This window comes from Canis aureus, chromosome 37 (assembly GCF_053574225.1).
Source record: "Canis aureus isolate CA01 chromosome 37, VMU_Caureus_v.1.0, whole genome shotgun sequence".
NCBI classification, from domain to species: Eukaryota; Metazoa; Chordata; class Mammalia; order Carnivora; family Canidae; genus Canis; species Canis aureus.
This window is the reverse complement of record NC_135647.1, coordinates 26,560,301-26,580,514: the sequence shown is the minus strand read 5'-3', so window position 1 is coordinate 26,580,514 and position 20,214 is coordinate 26,560,301. Positions and strand designations below refer to the sequence as shown.

At 41.1% G+C, this 20,214-nt stretch overlaps 1 protein-coding gene across 12 annotated transcripts in view; it reads right to left on the bottom strand.

Moving 5' to 3' along the window:
* The window catches only part of SPIDR (scaffold protein involved in DNA repair), a 452,576-nt gene that overhangs the window by 42,471 nt on the left and 389,891 nt on the right, over positions 1 to 20,214 (bottom strand). For all 12 annotated transcript variants that reach the window (XM_077885985.1, XM_077885987.1, XM_077885986.1 and 9 more), the window contains one exon: positions 18,558 to 18,698. In XM_077885985.1, coding sequence (XP_077742111.1) covers positions 18,558 to 18,698 — 141 coding nt within the window. The remainder of the gene's footprint in view (positions 1 to 18,557; positions 18,699 to 20,214) is intronic.

The following is a 20,214-nucleotide window of genomic DNA, read 5'->3' as shown; positions in this document are numbered from 1 at the left end:
GATCCCGTGTCTCCAGGATCGCGCCCTGGGCCAAAGACAGGCGCCAAACTGCTGCGCCACCCAGGGATCCCGTTTTTTTTTTAAGATTTTATTTATCTATTAATAGAGACACAGAGAGAGGCAGAGACACAGGCAGAGAGAGATGCAGGCTCCCTGCGGGGAGCCTGATGTGGGACTCGATCCTGGGACCCCGGGGTCACATCATGGGCCGCAGGCAGACGCTCAACCGCTGAGCCCCCCAGGTGACCTGGGCCAAGGACTGTTTTAAGAATTTTATATATATCGTTTCATTACAACCGTGTTTGTATAGAACGGAATCACAGCAAATCAATGGACTTGTTCAAGGTTACCCTCTCTATTAACACATGGTAGTTTAGGCTTAGGTAACAAGAAAGCATTTCTTCAGAGGCCTTCACTGCCCATGGCCTGGTGCCTGTAGTCTTGCAGGGCTGGCTCCCTTTCTTGCAGCGTAGGTACCTCCTACAAAGGGTCCATGCTACACCCACACCATGCCACGGGGGAATATAGAGGTTCCAGGGGCCACAACCAGCAGGCAAGAGGCTGAAGCCAACTCCATATCAAACCACATCACTGGGATCTGGTGACATTTTTAAAACCTTCTCTTGCCAGGTATCATGTGGGTCAAAGTTCTCTCTTATTCAGTATAGCACGGGCATCACAACCCCTGAGGAGATCCTGGTAGTCAGAAAGGTAATCGGAGGGCCCCAGCAGAGCTGTCTGGAGAGCAGCTGGCCATACCCTCACCTCATAGGCAGAGCCCCTTGGCCTGGCCTGGGAAGGTGGTGCTGGAGAGGTCGGGGGGAGGGATGTGTGCACACACACCTGAGGACACTAGTCTCATTCCCAAGGTATTTCTCCACTGGGCGGAGGGGAGGGTACACTTGAATGGGAGTGAAAAAAAGTGAAACTAAAGAATAAAGCAGTCATAGAAGGACATTTTTTAAAGTAGCTAAATGAGAAAGAATAGTCAGCAGCAACAGCATCAGCAATGTATTATTACGGGTGTGGGGGCAAGGGAACAACATGACCCCTCTCTTCAAAGAAAGGCAGGAGTGTAGTCACATTGCACGGGCCATCTTTCCAAGGACAGCTACATTTATGTGGTACACGTGAGAATGCTCAAAGAAGGAAATGTTAGAGCATCAGTTCCTATCTCCTAGACCCAAGTGAACACAGTCTAAAAAAAGATTCACTAGTGGCCTTTGTCACATGTTTCTTTAGAGGGATTGTCAATCATCATGGAGGTTACAGAGGAAGGCTCCTTAGGGATGTGTCTTCGCTGTCTCACAGGCTAGGCTGACTATGCAGCCGGAGTGGCCCCGGGGTGTTCAGAGCACCGATCTGGGCAGGAGAACTGCGCCCAGAAGCCCACAGCACGTCACCACCACCTGGGATGCACACGGCAGCCACGGGGAGTGCAGTGTGCCTGTGGGACCCGCACCCCTTCAGTACAGCAGGCTGTCTGAGGGACACACAAAGGGTCTTCACCATCAGTCTCAAGTGGCTGCTACCTAAACCCCACCCTATTCTCTCCTCCCAAGGCCTATTGCCATCTGAAATCAGCTTATTCATGAAAAGTTCTCAAACGGAAGCACTGAGGCAACTTGCTATGTGTGACATCAGGTGCCAGTATGCTGGGTGCCTTCTCCATGTGGCACCAGAAAGTAAGCCTGGGAAGGGGCTGGGTGGTGCAGTAAGCACAGTGTGCCTGACCACATGCGCTCCCTCCATCATCGTGGCATCAGTGCACCTCACGCGTCACACCCACATCGGGGCACTGAGGGTCTGCGGAGAACAAGCACAGCACACCTGCGCTCAGGAGGCTAGCTGTCTCGTGTCTCACAACACTGCCATGTGAGAATTTTTCAGTTCTCTTCGACTCTCCTCAATTCTCTTCAATTATCTCATCTTCATTACACTCAAAAGAGAATTTAGAATTAAATAAGCTTCTGTCATGATACTGAAATATATTTCCTTCAAAAAGAGTTGGTCTACTAGAGAAGACATCCCTAGATGGCCCGGGAGATCCTTAACAAATTGATAGGAGCCATGGAAACCTTGAGATCCTAATAAGATTAGATAACCAGTGATTGAAAAATGTATCCTTATGCTTGCTGGTGAGAAGGTAACCTGGGGCGGTCGCTTTCAAAAACAGCTTAGTAGTGACCCAGCAATCCTGATCCTAGGAATCCACCCTAGAGAACCGAGCACTTATGTCCATGCAAAAATTGTATAGGAGTGTTCCCAGAAGTTACTATATTATTCATGATAGTCAGCAAGTGGCAACAATCCAAATGTCCATCAACTGATGAACACATAAAGAAATCTGGTAAATCCATATAATGGAGTATCAGGCAGCCATAAAAAGGAATGGGGGGTACCGCGACATGCCACAACTTTGAGGTTTTGACGAACCTCAAAAACATGATGCTAAGTGCAAAAGCCACGCATAAAAGACCACAGACCATACGGTTCCATTTATGTGGCGTGTTCAGTATAAGCAAATGAACAGAGACAGAAAGCAGATTAGTGTTTGTCAGGGGCTGGGGAGGATAGGAAGCAACTGCTAATGGGTATGGGGTTTCTTTTTGGGGTGATGAAAATGTTCTGAAATTAGACAGTGATGATGATCACACACTTTGTGATTATAAAAACTACTGAATTGTATACTTTTAGAAGGTAAGCTTATGGTATGTAAACTGAATCTCAATAAAGCTCTTATTTAAAAAGTATAACTAACTTAAGGATCTCCAGCAAACAGACCTCCAACCTTGATCTGAAGTAAGTCCGGTGTTATACTCTCTTTAGCTCTGCTTAATGATTTTGCTACAAACATCATCTTTCTTCCCTTTCCTAGAAGTTCTCACCCAAAGGAATATCAAAACTTTTGGACTAGCAAAGGTTGGGGACTTCTGCAATCAAATAGTGATGCTGTCATCTTTGCTGGAAAGCTTACATGAGACCTAGTAAATAGTACAAAGGCTGAGAGAAAAGAGGAGAGAGGGGCTGGGGAAAGCCAGACAACCCTTAACGCCCTTCTTTTATAATGCCTGTTCTTCCTTTTTCTAAGTGAAGACAGGCAGGACGTGGGACACTAGCTCCATGTTCCCCTGTGGGTATCCTACACCCCAGGTGAGCCAGGCACGCTGCTGACCCCTGGGGATGAGTCCATGGCCCTGTACAGGCCCGCCCTGAACTCTGAGATACAGGCTGTATGTGTGCGGATGCCCAGGGCTTGCAAAAACTAAGGAGAACACGAATACTAAGAAAAATACATCACTTTCACCTGAGTTTACATAAATATCTGCATAAAGACACGGACAGCTTTCAGAACAGGCGCTTCTGATTGATGGCTAAATTTCAAGGAGTGATTTCAGATTTAAATCTTTGGTGATGAGAAAGATACTGAAAACAACAGACTGCACACTGCTAGGATGGTCGTGCTCACCGTGAGGACACTGCGAGCTGGACCTGGGCCCCTGTACACCTGTACTCACACAGCCCTGTAGCCCCCCAGCCCCCTGCAGAGACAGCCCTCCCACAAGGCTGAGTGGCCAGCAAAGGCATCAAATCAGGCATTCTGACCACAGACATTTCCCTACTGAGAATATCCCACAAATACCTTATAGATGTGGGGAATAACATGTTCCATGGCTAATCCACAGAGTTTCAGGAAAGTACTTTTTAAACTGTAGATAGTTGGAGAAACTGGAAAAAGTAAATTAAATACACACCTGAAATCAAGCCTTTTGCACTATTCTTTTCAATCACTAATTAAACTATATAATTATGTAAGATAAATCTGTAACTCTGGAAAGCCTCATAGTTTACAAGATATCTACCACTTTTATTAAGAAATGTTCTTCTTAATCTCAACTCTTTCAAGATTTGAGATAGAGAAATACTAACCTGCACAACTGTATATAGAACAAGTTCTTTGCAAGTTTCTGTTCTACCTTAACAGGAAATCACACACACACTCTGCTGTTTCTCGGGAAATAAGGAATTCCTGCAACGTGTTGCTACCTGGAAGTCTGCAGAGTTCTAAGTCTTTCCCATGCCCCAGATGGTATTTATTTCGAAAGTGTCACATGATCTACTCACTCACCAGTGTGGAGGCAGGAACACCCACATTTCCACACAAAATCTGTCAAGCCCATATTTTTTGATACATGTTTTTTTTTTTTTTACAAATTATTACTTATTACTGTACTTATTATTACAAGTGTGCCGATACTTGAAAAAAAACCTTGCCTCCTTATAGTCTACTATCATTACTTCACATATCAAGTAGCCTCCCTTCACATACTCTTAAGAATAACTTACAATGGCATGTCAAATAATAAAGAGGAAAAGAAAACACCCTTTAACCAAGTGAGTGGGCTCCAATCTACTTAATAAATCAATCTGTACTATTGCAGGAATAGCTTTGGGGAGAAAACTATGGTGCTGGAAACACAGAGATACAGCATTTTTTCCCCAACTATTGGGGAAGGAAGTAATGTTAGGGCCCTGTTGTGAAACTGGCAATTCTAAGCCTATGTTGCAGGAGAGGAAGCCTGCAGTCGGTAAGGCCTTACCTCCACCCTCACCCCATCCAACACCGGCAGTAACTAAGGGAACGGATGCTGGTTTATTCTGTAATCAAGCATTTGGCACGGGCCACACCACCCTGTACCCCCCGACCCCAAACCATGTACAGTCAAGCTAGGCTATGTTTCAGGATATCCTAACAGAAGCAGAATTTGCTTTGGAGCCATTTAAAAGTGTGTTTAAGGTAAAATATTTACTTTTGATGAGCTTACTCTTGATAAACTCTAAGTCCCTCATCAATGAAATGAATAAAATAATATTTGCTTTAAGGGGTTATTTTGAGGATTATAGATGAGTGCATACCCAGCCTGGTATCTGGCATATGATAAATAGTAGCCCTTGTTATTATAAACACCCTTTTGACTTCTTTTATATTTTACTGTTTCCCTTGATGCCTTGGTTAATCTCATTACCTGTAGGCAGCTTTCTTGGACCTGGGGGAAGGAGACTGAGCTGCCCTCTGTGCTGGGCGTGGTCCCAGGAGAGCAAAGAGTCTTATAAGGCTTCACGAGGCCCTACCGGTGGGGTCGGGAAAACAAGTCTAGTTACATACTCTTGGCCTAAGCAGTTCCACTTTGGGAATGCTATCCCAAATCAAAGTACCATTCATGGCCTCAGGGTATGAAAAGATTTCTTAAACAAGTAAAATGAAAGTACTAACCATAAAAGAAAAGATTGACAACTTTGATAAGTTAAGTATTTCAGCTAATAAAAAAGAACAAAAAGACATGCCACCTAAATAACACATAAACCATACAGAATCACTGAAGGACTCGTATTCAGAGTATATAAAGCTAAATATTCCCAAAGAAAAACAAGCAACAGACTTGGATAGACCAAAGAGGAAATACAAATGGCCAATAAACATGGTCAAAGTTTCTCAGCCTCAGTGAGTAACCAAGGAAACTGCAACTTAAACCAAAATGAGATTCCACTACAGATTCATCAAGTTGAAAAAGAACAAAGTCTGGAAAAAATAAGGAAAGGATATCTAAGGATATCAACTAATGGAAAGAGTAGAATAGCAGGAAGACTTCACAGTACTGGACAGCGGGAGACTGGAACTGCTGCTTTTGGAACCCAGCTCGGCATGACCCACTGAGGGTGAAGAAGCACCCTCGCCCCGCCACGCCAGGCACACGCTTGCACACCAGGGGCCTCCCATCACTGGGCCCACGCCTGGAACGGCTGGTTACTGGGGAAACGGCCTGTCGTACGTACATAAATCTAGGATGACAATGAACAAACTGGAGTTACCTACAGTACATGGATGCATCTTACAAAGTTTACCGGCACAACACCGTACCCACAACACACAGGCACTCAGCGTGAGGGGCCCCACCCTGAGTTTCTTGGCCGCTGTATATGCATGAGGTCTGCGGCATTTCTTTGGTGAGTGAAGGAAGCAAAAGTTAATGTGGTACCATCTCTATAAAGGTCAAAACCAGGCAAAACTCACTACTTTTTAAAGGATGCACACAACATGCTAAAACTATAAAGAAAACCAAAGGAGAAATCTGAGGACTGAGATGTCTCCAGCAGATGGAGAGGAGGTGTCACCGGGAAGGACACCTACTGGGGTGGCTTCTGGACACGGATCATGTTTTGTTTCTTGAGTTCAGTACTGACTTCATGGGTGTGCTTTATAATTATTCAACACTCTACAATAATGCATTCTTTCATGGTTTGTTGTATTTCACAATAAAAAAACGCTAACTTAAAGATCAATAAATAAAGGAGACATGCATATATACACACACAGGATGTTTGCTGCAGCATAGCTTTGAAGTGGCAAAACTGGAAACAACCTGAACATCTGTCAGGAAAGGGACATCCTCAGGAGATTCTAAAGTGAAAAAAGGCAAACTCTATCTCCTTGTTTAAGATGTGTTTATATCCATGAAGAGAGGTGTGAAAGATCACATTCACTGTAATGAATACCAAGTGGAAAGAGAGAGCTTTTTTTAAAGATTTAATTCATTTATTAGAGAAAGAGAGAGAGAGAGAGAGAGAGAGATAACAAGCAGGGGGAGCAGGAGGGGGAGAAGCAGGGTCCCCGCTGAGCAGGGAGCCTGATGTGGGGCTCAGTCCCAGGACCCCGGGATCATGACCTGAGTCGAAGGCACATGCTTAACTCACGGAGCCACCCAGGTGCCCTCTCTTTACTCTTTATATTAATTATCTGAACAGCGACAACCAACTTATTATCTCATTTGCAGAGAATATTGAAAGTCCTAATGTGAGGCTTTTAGCAAATGTGTGGTCCAGGTTCAATGGCTTTCATGATGATCTACTCCATTGTTGGCAATTCTAAGAAGGAACCAAATTGGCATGGTAATGAAAATTACCTTTCTTGGAGTTTACATTTTCATTAATAAGTGTCTAACTGAAAAAGAAAAATCTCAAATTAAACTTGAAGCATTCAGTGTGCTTATTTACTATGGATCTGATACTATTCCTGGTTACTCAAGATAATTCTAGTATAGATAGCTTATTGCTATTGTTTAACAAAAACAATGGAAAACACCAAGAATCTAAATTAATACCGACACCACTGATAAGAAATAATCAGACTTCTTATCTAAGGGCCAGGGATTATAACCATAAAACAAATGGGAAATTTACAGAAATGAATTCCCCTAAAACTGGAAGTAATTAAGTCAGCTGCAGTAGTGAGGCTGCATGCTTTGGGATTTGACGAACCTGGCTTGAGGCCCAGCTCACATATTGGGAGCCAAATTATTTAATTTCAGTGAGCTTCAGGATCTTCATTTAAAACAGAATAACACCACCTAATTTGCCAGCTAGTTGGAGGGTTACATGAAAGAGGGACCTTAGGGACATTGAAACTTTCTTTTCACTTTCTGTGCCCTGTATTAATAGACAGATATTTTGTTGGCAAATTCATAGATTTTAGAGCATTCTACCTAAATTAAAACCTATAAAATTTTCCAGATCTGAAAATCCAGTAATGACGGCATATTTAAACTAAGTATTTGACTTCATATTTGAGATTAATAAAAGGACACACTCCCCACTCAGCTTCTGAATCATGCTGTTACCTACGCCCTCATGATAATAACCACTACCACAGACTAGTAGGCAGGAAGGAGAAAAAAACCCCCTACATTCATATGTAAAATGCTTACAGGAGCAAGTCACACTCAATAGTTACTTCCAGATCATGCTGCCGGTGCCCGGAGGAGCCTCGTGGAGAGGCCGTGGTGGCCTACACGCATCCCCCTCCCAGCCTGAAGCAGAACAGCAGCACAGGGATTTGCTGTCACATTTCAATGTACACTAGATTTCTATTTTTTTAAAGTTCAAAAGTTTAAAAAAAACTGGCCTCCTGGTAGATAATTATGACTTTTTGTAAGGAAAAGAAGAGCAGGGGGAAGAAAGTGGAATTGCTGAGATTTTCAAGAGGGGAAATAAATGAAAAAGAAAAAAAAAATCCTGCCCATTTACAGAATTCTAGAGTTATTGTGCTGCAGGCAAATGAACTAGATAAACTGCTAACCTGGAGGGACAGGTACTAGTTGTTTTTATGTTCTTGTATCAGCTGATCTTCCTTCTGTTTTCTTTGATCCTTGTTTTAACTAAATCTCTCTGTACTTTTAATTCCACTGGTTTCATTATTCATTCTTTTCCATTATGATTGGGCAACTGACAAGGCCTGGCAATTTCCAACTGGATTTCTTTTCTTTCCTGGAAAAAAGTGGAATACTTCCAACTTCTAATTATCATTCTTTTAAATTACTCTGTCTTTCTCTTTCCCTTTTGTTTGTAAAAACAAGACAACGAAATCTCAGATCAATTCAAGCCAGATTTCTACTTTTCAGTTAATTAGAAAAGAAAAATAAAATAGGAGGAAGAAGGAAAGAACCACTGTTTATATGGCATTTTAGACTGTACAAAACACTTTTTATGTATTATCTCATTAAATTATCCTAACAGCCTTGGGAAGTAAATGCTATTTATCCCGATTGATAACTAAGAATGGGATTAGTTTCAATCAACCAGCAAACATAAGAGCTAATATATAACTCAGACATATTGATTCTGAGACGAGTGCCTTTTATCAACACTGAATCCCAATTGCCTCTGCTCAGTGTCCAGCAAAATTCTTGGAAGTAGGAGTTTTGTTTTTTAACTGGCAAGTTCCCTTACACAGGCCTGACAGGCATAATTGTGTAATTGCAAGGTAATTTGGTTCTACTTAGTCTCTGGATTATGGGGGTATGTAGTGAAGTGAGGCAGGAGGATCAAACACAGTTTTGAGAACTACTAAACAATCTGTTTTACAGCACAGAGGATTGTAGGGGAAAGGAGGGAAAACAGAATGGGAAGAAATCACTGAGGAGATAAACCATGAGAGACTCTTAAATATGGGGAAAAATGGAGGGGAGGCGGGTGGGGGTGGGGTAACTGGGGGATGGGCAGTAAGGAGGGCTTGAGAAGTGACGAGCACTGGGTGTTTAGGCAACTGATGAATTCCTGAACTCTATGTCTGAAACTAATGATGTTCTGTATGTTGGCTAATTGAATTTATATTAAAAAATTTGTTTTATATAGCCAAGAAATATTTGTGACTGTTTTGCTTTCTTTATCATTTGTCAGGTTTTCATCGAAAACTGTTAACTGCTATAGAGGAAAAATAACACCTGGCTTCCGAATGGTAGTCTGTTTTTGGTCAAAAGATAATAGGAAAATAAATTTATAGTTGGGAGAATGGTCTCCTATGGGTGTGTGCCTGGAAACCTGATGAACCCATAAATCACACCATGAAGGCCTTCTTGTTGAAGCCTTCCTACGGACACAAGCAAATGAGGGGGAGAGCCACCCACTCCAGCAAAAACCTTGTGACACTGTTATTGACTGTTTCCAAGCTGCTTCCCTGCTAGAACATAAACCCTCTGACAACTGAAACTAGGACATCATCCATGTGTCCACAGTAAGGTGATGTGTTAATGAATTAATAAGGGAAGAGGAAGAAACATGGAAAAGCCCATAGTTAAAATAGAATTTCTTCATCTAATGGACAGCAATGCAAATTTATTTTTATTGAACAGTTTTTCTAAACGCTATTAGGGTAATAATCTTGACAATGGTTAATGCTTAACCTGTGAAGTTCAGAGAATCTTTTAGGTGGTATGTGGTTGTCACTTGTCCTCTTCCTGTGATCAGCTTGGTGGGTTTGCCAAGCCTTGCTGCAATCTGTTTTTTTTTTTTTCTTCTTTTTATGCTTTAATCAATGGCTTGATTTTCACTATCACTGATAATGAAAACAAATTAGAAGAGACCTAAAATAGCTTTCTTACCTTAAGGATCTTTCATCAGAAGATAAAGGTGATGAATGATTGGGAGGAGTGCCCATTTTATTTAATAAATCTTTGTCTTAATTTCTCCAAAATAATGGTTTAAGGTTAAGTAACTTTCTGAGCCCCTATTCTTAGTCATCCCTTTTTGAGATATGTGAAATTATGCTCAGAGGTTCCATTTAGAAACTATTCTTCTCCAACTGGACTTAATGAAACATTTGTACCATTTTTGTAACTCCATGTAAGCACTTTTTAGGCAATCAGTTCATTTTTCTTTTTTTCTTTTTAAAAACCGAGGCAAAATTCATACAGCATAAAATGAACCACTTTGAAGTACACAATTCAGGGGGCATTTAGTACATTCACAATGTGGTGCAACAGTCACCTCTATCTGGTTCCAGAACCTTTCATCACCCCCCAAAGCAGACCCTGCATCCATGCATAGATGCATAGAAAAAATAAGATAACCAGGAAGTATCATGCATCAAACCTTAGTTTCTTTATTTTTTGTTATTGGTACTTAATGGTTTAATTAAGAAAAATAAAAACAAAAACAGGAAGGAATTTATAAGCCCAAGTCAGAAGAATATGGGGCATACATAGTACCAATAAGAAAATTCAAAAGGATACAATTAAACCAAACTGAAATGGGAGAGGTGTAAGAAGGAGAGTGAGCAAACCCAGTATTCCCAGGTAACACTGACTCTATCAAAATATCTACACTATACACTGGAAGTTAGGAAAGGTTTGATCAAAGTCTATTTAAATAGTTTTGGGCCAGAATACCCCAGATAATGTTGTATACTTCGTACTGCATCACATTAAGAGGTACACACATCTAGGCAGTGATAGCAAGGCTGGGATTAGGGTGAAACAGGCAAATTCCTCTATCACAGAGTCGTATTTTTCTCACTCTGTGGGTGAGACCCTTGCAGAAGAAACAAGTACAAAATTTGTGAGACCGGCGTGTGTATGGTGTGTTTGAGAAAGGCTCTCCTGTGCTGTCGTGCTTGGCTAAGCTAATACCTGAACATGATCGTTTACCTATTGAACAATTCTTTTATTTATTTATTTATTTTTTTAAAGATTTTATTTATTTATTTATTTATTTATTTATTTATTTATTTATTTATTTTTTAAGATTTTATTTATTTATTCATGATAGTCACACAGAGAGAGACAGAGAGGCAGAGACACAGGCAGAGGGAGAAGCAGGCTCCATGCACCGGGAGCCCGACGTGGGATTCGATCCCGGGTCTCCAGGATCCGCGCCCCGGGCCAAAGGCAGGCGCCAAACCGCTGCGCCACCCAGGGATCCCTATTTATTCATGAGAGACACAGAGAGAGGCAGAGACACAGGCAGAGGGAGAAGCAGGCTCCCTGCAGGGAGCCCAACGTGGGACTTGATCCCTGGTCTCCAGGATCACGCCCTGCCTGGGCTGAAGGCGGCGCTAAACCGCTGAGCTACCCAGGCTGCCCAGAACGTTTCTATTTCAAAGAAAAATTTTATAGAGCTTGTTTTACCTTGTAAAATGCTCTACATTGAAAGTCACAATTAGCTGGCTGTAATCCTTACTTTAGTAGACCTTCCAAGGTTTACTACGTTTATTATGCTCAGCCAAAGATGTGTGCTCCATACCTACCAAAGAGATGGCAACGCTGCAAATTAATCTATAAGAAGATTGTTTAAACAGGTTCAAAATTTTAAGTAAAAGATGTTCAAATGGATGAAATATCTTTGTGTACAAAGCTAAAAGTAGAAGCCTCCCTGAAAGAGCATGTAATAACCTCAAACCCAAAGAAGCCTGAAGGTTATCTGGTCTCCTCATTTCATTTCCAGGGGCATCAGCGGCCAGAGTTACCATTATTGGTAACTCACAGCCAGGATACAATCCAGGTCTCCTGGCTTCAAGTTAAAACCCTTTCGCCTCCATGCAGAATGTCCATTTGGGTGTCTTCATATTACAGAACACCACAGCACCAAAATAAGGGGGTGTGGGCAGCACAGGTACACAAGAAATTCTCTAAGAAATGATGTCAAGACAGAAATACACCAGAACACAAAAACAACATATACACAATAACCAAGAAAGGTTGAAGAAAAGAGGGGATACAATCTTGGAAAGATCTGCTTACTTAAACTTCTATTTATGTTTCCCTGTACAATTGTTAAATAGAGTTCAAAAATAATCTCATTTTAAAGGACAATAGAAAGATTTAATTTTGAATTAAAATAGTCATGCTAAGAAACAATGGCAGGGAGAAAACAAAATCTATAGGGAAAACACAAAACATACTTCTAAACTGAATAAGGGCTTAAATCAATAGCATGATGCTTATTTAGGGAGAGCTTCCTTTTGCTTCTTTGAGCATCAATGGTTTCAAGATTTAGCACACTCTGTTTCACTGACATTTTATTCACCTTCCAGAAACTTAAGTGAACCCCAGGAATAATTTTATTTTTCAAAATAATGAAATTATTATTAAGAACATCCCTTGAAGGAGGGTTTCCAACCACAGCAATTTACAAAGAGATTCTGGACCTCAAACCCCATGGGAAGTGTGTGGCTCTTTAAAAGGGTGGCCTTTTTGAAGAGGGAAAGTCAAAGGAAGGAAATTACTACGTAAGTGTCTTACCCAAGGAGAGCTCTCACCACCACATATTTCCTGTTAAAGGAGCATCTGAAATGGTTCCTCAGTAATAATCCTAACCCAACCCAGCCAATGTGCACTGAATGAATCCTAATGATTCCCTTCCATGCACTTCTGTGTACTCTGGGTCACACTCAGCTGGAGTGAAAGCAAGGGTCTCCACAGGACACTGCACACTGGAGCTTGTCATATGTGTGACCTACTGTGTGATCCTGGGCCAACTGTCCTCACCTCTAAGATGGAGGTGACAGCAGAGTCTTCTTTACTGACTCTTGTGAGGACTAAGAAAGACAAGAAAACCAAGTGCAATGCATGGAAAAATTTTTGCTGTGAAATACTGAGTAATGGACATTCACACTCTCCCTCTCCTTGATGAAGTGTTTTCACAGCACAACCCCATGCATATCCCCTTAGACTTTGTGAGGAAACCAAAGGTCCATGTCCAAATGTTCACACGGATGTACCTGTTTGGATGCAAGTTTTGAGACCCAATGGTCTCCATTTTTCCTGCTAAAATTGAGCTCCAATAACTACCACTTATTACTTACAAAAATATACACCTAAATCTTGTTGAGGAAAATTCTAAGATAAACCCAAGTGCACAATCAATGTCCATTACACAAATATTTTTATGAGCCTATCACGTGCCAGGAAATATAATGGTGAGCAAGAAACAGCACCTGCCCTCCCAGAGCCCAACAACTGGCAGGCCAGTCTGAACTACTGGCCACCAGGCATTCTAATCAACCATGGCAAAGGAGTGTGACAACGACCAAGACAAGGTCTGATGTCTTGGTGTGATTCAGAGCCTGGCATATGGTGCAGGCCAGCTTGGGAGAGCCATTCCAAGATTTCTCATAAAATCATTAATGTTTGCATATTATTACTAAAAAAATGAACACACTCAAATTTACGCCTATGATGTCACCCTTATTTATATTAAAGTATATACCTTTCTGGTGGGACATAGGTCAGCAGGAACCCCAGAGTCCTGGGCATAGACACTGCAGTGAGTAGCACTGTGACCTTTGGGTGCCCAGGTGGAGAAGGGGAGGTGACCAAGCAGTAACTCCTGCAGGACATAAAGGAAACAGTGCTGGCTACCAGTGCCAGGGGTCTTCGTGCAGGAGCATCGTAAGGCCAGCCTGTGAGGGAAAGGCAGGCCTTAAATACGTCCAGGAGGAAACCACAGCATTCTAGGCCCAGGGCACGGCAGGAGCCTGAGCGGTGGGATGACCCGCCACAAGTACAGCTAGCTGGGGACTCGCATGCGGCCTTGTAAAGGACTTTTGGATCCTGACTATGGGGTTGGTATTTAAGCATATTAACTAAACTTGGCTTTGATATAAAATTTATCAGTACTTAATATGTTACCTTGAAAACAAAAATTGATACTTAAAACAATAATTATTGATCTGAAATGTACCACCCCACACACAAAGTGCCCACCCCTCACTCTATCATGAAAGCTGACCAGACAGCAGTTCTCCTTATCTTCAGTCTGGCTCCCAAAGGAGATAACGGAGACAGTCCTCCCTCCCCTCCTCATTCTAGTACTTAGCCCCAGGCCTTTCCTGTTCTCTTCAGGGTTCCTAAATCTTGACCTGCCCTCTGAGCCTCCCTCAAAGGTGGCTGCTATCATATCGGCCCACAGCTCTTTGTATTAGGCATTTGCCAGTCAGTGTCTGCCTGGGTCACCCCGGCTCTCCTGCTGGCCGGTGAGCTCTTAGAGGGAATGGTCTATTTTTACACTCCTGGTGGAGCTGCCTATAGGTATCAGAAATTAAGATTAGTTCCTAACTGTTTTTTTGTTCTTCTTCCCTCAATTCCTACAGAAGTTTCTGAATCTGCAGCCCGCCCCCAATCTCTCTCTCTATCTTAAATCCATTATAGGTACAATAGCAGGATAACCTTAACTCCATTTTCATTTTTATTACCTCTACTTTTCTTCTCTCAAAATCTCTCAGGGGGCCCAATTTTCTCTTGGATTGATGAAGATCCCTAAAAAATAGGACCTACAGCTTTATCTAAATTGACTTTATACCTCAGTATATTCTGGTTTAGGATAAATCCCAAAAATTTAGCTCAGAGCTCAGTGTCACAGCCACTAGCCAGGGGCACAGCACAAAGAGGCACTAAATGGTTATAGAATAAATGAGTGAATTATCTTTTCAAAAAACCTTTTCATTTCCCCTTTTGCATACATCTCTCCTGATCCGACACGTATGTCTTCACACATAACATCTTACCAATTTGAAGAGAACTTTTCTTTCTGCCAGGCCAGGATGTTTAAAGCATGTGTGCTCACTAACTTCTTTTATGAAATCTGAGATCAGCCAGTTATGATCTAGTCACTTAAAACATTAGCTGCTCCAATACTTGTGCCTGTCTAGTTTTCTGTTCAAAGGGAAGCAACTCAAGGTCAAGGATCATGTCAACTGCTTCCTTGCCCTTCTGGGTATTCAGGTAGCGCCTTCTGTATATAGTGAGCACTGACTACTCTTTAATAAAGTCTTCTCTTAAAGGGCCAGTCAACAGATCTCAATCAAGTAGAACCTGTAAATTAGTCATTTTAGACACAGAGCTTAGTGGGTTTTAACAAGTTGGGACACGAATACCCAGTAGGTATTCTGAACTGAAAGAATTTCTCCTCCCCTACAAAGTATTGGCTAGCTATATTTTCCATACCTATGGGGTTAACACATTTTTTTTTTTTTTACAAATTCTTTTCCGCCTCAGTATGGGCGTATCATATAAAAATAAAAACATATAATAATCAACAATAAAAAGATAAAGTTCATATAGAATTATGACCTCAAAGTCATGTGACTTTTCTGCTCATTTGACCACTGAACTGCTGGTATAGGCCACATGGGAAGACAAAGGTCAGGGGAGGTGCCCTGGGAGGACAGAGGCGCTAGACAAATAGCAAGGACTGCTCTTGAGAGGAGGAAAGCCCAGGCCGAGCTCCACATTCTGCTAAGTGAACAGGCCTCAACAGTGTTTTTTGAAAATGGTAGTTTTTTTTCCTTTAAATCCAGACTATTTTTCTGACTCTTTTCACTCTAAGCAGTCAGTTTGGACATACAACTCCATAAATATGTCAGAGAAATACAAAAGATATGATTGTTGTTTTTCTGCAAGCCTTCCCAAATGAGGCAGGGGGACAGAGCAGCATTCCTTGCACACTGGTCCAACAGCACATCTGTCTGATTGGACAGCTCTGAGGTCATCGGTCTACCTCCTAGCCTTTGTAGAGAGGAGTGATTTTCCATCACTAGAAGAGAGGATCAGATGAAGTCTGGTAGCCAAAATCTAAGAGACTTCATGACTTAGCCCAAACACACAACTATTTTCCAGTTGGCAAAAAAGTTATTTTCTGTATTAGATATTGGAATTATATAATTATAATTAATCATTTTAGCTTGAATTTTGGGAAGTAAATACATTTTGTTAATGGTTTATGAGAAGTATATTTTGTTAGAGTTTACAGGAGTTGCCATGAAACACAATAATTTGGGAAAAAGTAAAAGAGACAATTTGTGTTTACTGGGCCATGGATGGATGACTGACAATGGATGATATCACTAATAGGCAATTATAACATCCAGCATTCCTAAACGATTTAGTAATTTGTTTTGAAGAAATATAGCTTCCAAAAGAACAAAAAGACAATCTAAACATTTACTTAGATAGCTGTGTGCCAAAATAAAATTAATTATATACGTGAAGAAATTAAAAATCAAATATTTAGTCACAAACTTAAAAATGGTATGGGTTCCAAAAGTTTGTTTATAAATGAATTATTGGCAATACTCGGTGCATTTCCTGTGGGAAAAAAATTTCCTATGGGAATGTTGCAGATAGTAGTAGGGCTCCCCTTGTAACCAACAAAAAGGCAGATTAAATATTAAGAACACATATGACTATAAAGCATAATGGTAACAGAACACAGACTTTACAGAGCCAAAGAGGCCAGGACTGCAGTGGCTCTGTCATTTACCAGTACAACTGCCACAGGAAGTTACGTGCTATAGTTTGCAGCAAGAAGCCTCCCAGAGCAGCCTCTGTCTGGCCTCCAGCCCATCAGGGCAGCTGGCAGCCGGAGCAACTCTGCTGCTCCACATGGAGGATCTCCCATGATGGGAGCCCATGTGCATCCTGGTGTGCTCAGGTGGGAGGCTTATGCGTAGAGTTCCCGCCCAGGAAGATTACCTCCCACAAGGCCCTGAGAGCATTCACCCTGTTAGGTCAGTACGTCAGGGCTGCGACACCACGTACTGCAACTATACAGTCTTTTCAGATGCTTGTGATTCTAAAATTTAGGATTAAATGAGGTTCAGCCTTAAATACAGATAAGTTTCATGTGATCCAATTAAGCTTTTCACATAGTAGATACGCTTTCTAAATATCAGGACAAACCTCTCCCCACCTCCAATCCATAAGGCAATTACATTATAACACAGTCACTCTTTTATAAGCAAAAGGAAGCATTTTTCATACAACAAATCTGCATGATCAATTAAAATGTTCTCATATCTCTCTACCCAGGGCTTATAGGGGATCTTTCTATGTCTCTCAGGAGAACAAGCCCTTGGGAAGAGCCATCACTCGCACAGTACCATACGAAAGGCAGATGAGACATAGACTTGTGGCCTCTGGGGACACTGACTGCCTACAAAGGTCAGTCAGGAGAAGAGTCAATAAATGTCCACAAGTTAGAATGACCATGGCCACAATGTTCATTATGCAAATCACTGGAGGATGCTATCAATAACTGCTTCAGAATCAGAACATCATATACTCACAATGTTTTTTTTTTTTTCCCCATTTCTCGGATACTGGTATAAGATCAGATGTTACTATAATTAAATTAAAAATTAACAGCAAAAGAGTTAAAATAACACACTATTCAAAGAAGGAGAGATTAACCATAAGAGAGAAAATCCCCAATTCACTGTTTACACTAATTCTCTATGTGACTGGATAGTGCCATTAAAATGTTTCTTCTTTTTCCTAATTTATAGATTTAAGATGATTACTGGAGATATACTAGTCATAGTTTGGACCAGATTTATGTACCATTCTACTTTGCCTATCCAAAGCCACATTTATGGTGTGGTACCATGAACCTTGACAGAGAACAAAACTTTCTTACAATGGAAAGCAAAAAGATGTGACAACTTAAGAGTTTTATTTAAAGCTTATAAAATGCCTTTACACTAAGTTATATTTTCATTTACATAAACTGATTCATGCAAAGCTATCTTGTTTTTTAACTAAGAAAACATACAGAAAAAAACCTTTAGAATTATCATTATTATTTTTAAAGATTTTATTTATTTATTCATGAGAGACACAGAGAAGAGAGAGGCAGAGGGAGAAGCAGGCTCCATGCAGGGAGCTTGATGAGGGACTCAATCCCGGGTCTCCAGGATCACACCCCGAGCCCAAGGCAGATGCTCAACCACTGAGCCACCCAGGCGTCCCAAACCTTTAGAATTAAAACACACATACATAACAGTTTTTACCTTCTTAATTTTTAATAAAATTGGGATTAACAAATCTGCATAATTGTTTTTGTTGCCAATTACAATTTTTTCCCCTAGAAGTACTTTCTGGGCTCGACTCAGCTCTGGCCTACTTTTATAGGCAAAATCTAGGATCTTAGTTTATTGTCTTTATAAATAAGAGACAAATGGCATCTGAGTGGCTCAGCTGGTTAAGCATCTGACTCTTAATTTCAGCTCAGGTCATGATCTCAGGTTCATGAAACTGAGCCCCACCACAGGCTCTGAGCTCAGTGTGGAGTCTGTTGGAGATCCTCTCTCTCTCTCTCTGCCCTCTCCCCACTTGCGTGCTCTCCTCTCTCTCAAATAAATAAATACATCTTAAAAAAAAAAGACATAAAACAGGAATAAAAGAACCAGCCATTGCAGCCAACTAGATGCTATTACAGAGTGTCCTTACCTTCCTCTGGTGGCCTTCTGTAGAACCTTCATTCCCATCAGGCTGCAGGACTTCCCTTCCAACTGTTGGTCCTTTAAGATGGAGCCCTCAGAGTAGACTTCACTGAACATTCCATAGGCATCTTGCACGAGAAGGCACACTCTACAAAAAAGTATTCACATTTTTTAGGAGACAGTTTTTTTTTTTTTTTTAAAGATCATTCATTCATTCATTCATTCATTCAAGACACACAGAAAGAGGCAGAAACACAGGCTCCCATGCAGGGAGCCCGATGTGGGACTCGATCCCCTAACTGGGATCAGGCCCTGAGCCAGAGGCAGATGCTCAATGGCTGAGCCACCCAGGCACCCTTAAGAGACAGTTTTTAATTCACTAGAGAGATCAGGATCTACTTCTCCTTCACTAGAAATCCGTTGTAATCATCTTCCTGAATAGGTAAATCAAGGTAAAGAAAGTTGAATTCAAATATGTACTTTTAGATTTGTACTTACAGGTGTTTGGATCACTACCCACAAAATACAGAAGGAAACAGAATTCTTCTTTGGCAAAAAACTAAACCCTAAGTCAAATGTGGTTTAAAAGCACACAAAGATCATCCTTTCAAATAAAATATATTACCACTGCCCAAAAAGAGACTATTCCCTCTCCCCATTTTTATACTGTTATAACAGGAAACATTTCTATTTCCTATGGATGCTCAACAAGGAGAAAAGCTCCGGTCTAACATTATTAAGAGAACAATAATAAGGGGCTTTCTCTGAGACCGTACATGTTTACAGACATGCATACTCCAGCAGGACAAAAACCAGCATCCCTGCTGACAGCAACACAGACATGATGGATGTCCAGTGACATATGGGATTCCTCCCAACTTTTAAATTCAACGAGTTGCACTTATAAAAACCTGTTTATGACTGAATTTCCAATCCTCTGAATTTCATAATTCAGGTAAATGAAGCCGTACTTATTCTCAAAAAATATTTACTGAAAAGTGGCACATTCTCAGAAAATATTTACTGAAGCTGGAAAAAAAAGGACAGTAAATAACACCACCAAACAGACTGTGACGAACAAAATTATTTTAAAGATGAGGGTGTATAGGAAAGTACATGTTGGGAAAGAACAGATGACAAACAAATGATGAACAAAGGAATGCTAAATCTGAAGCAACGAACTTTACTGCTTAGAAGCTAGACCTGATTAATTCTCCCAGGTTCACAGGACCCCCCTGATTCACAAGAGTTTGCAAAGGTAAATCTTATATATAAAGGAAATCACCTTTAGTTTGATCATTAGTTGTTATGGAGTAAAATCAAACAAACATGTGTTTGAATAAAGATCACTAGTACCGGAATGCCTGAGTGGCTCAGTAGGTTAAGTGTCTGCCTTCAGCTCAGGTCCAAAGTCCCAAGGTCCTGGGATCAAGCCTTGCATCAGGCTCCATGCTCAGCAAGAAGTCTGCTTGTCCTTCTCCCTCTGCACCTCTCTCCTGTTCCTGTGCTCTCTCTCTTTCTCTCTCTCTCAAATGAATAAATGAAATCTTAAAAAACATCACTAGTAGAAGGAAACAATCCACTATGTGGGAAGAGTAAAGAAAAAAAAAACAACAGACCTCCTGAGGACCTGACATTAGAATTAAAAGATAAGAAATATGGTA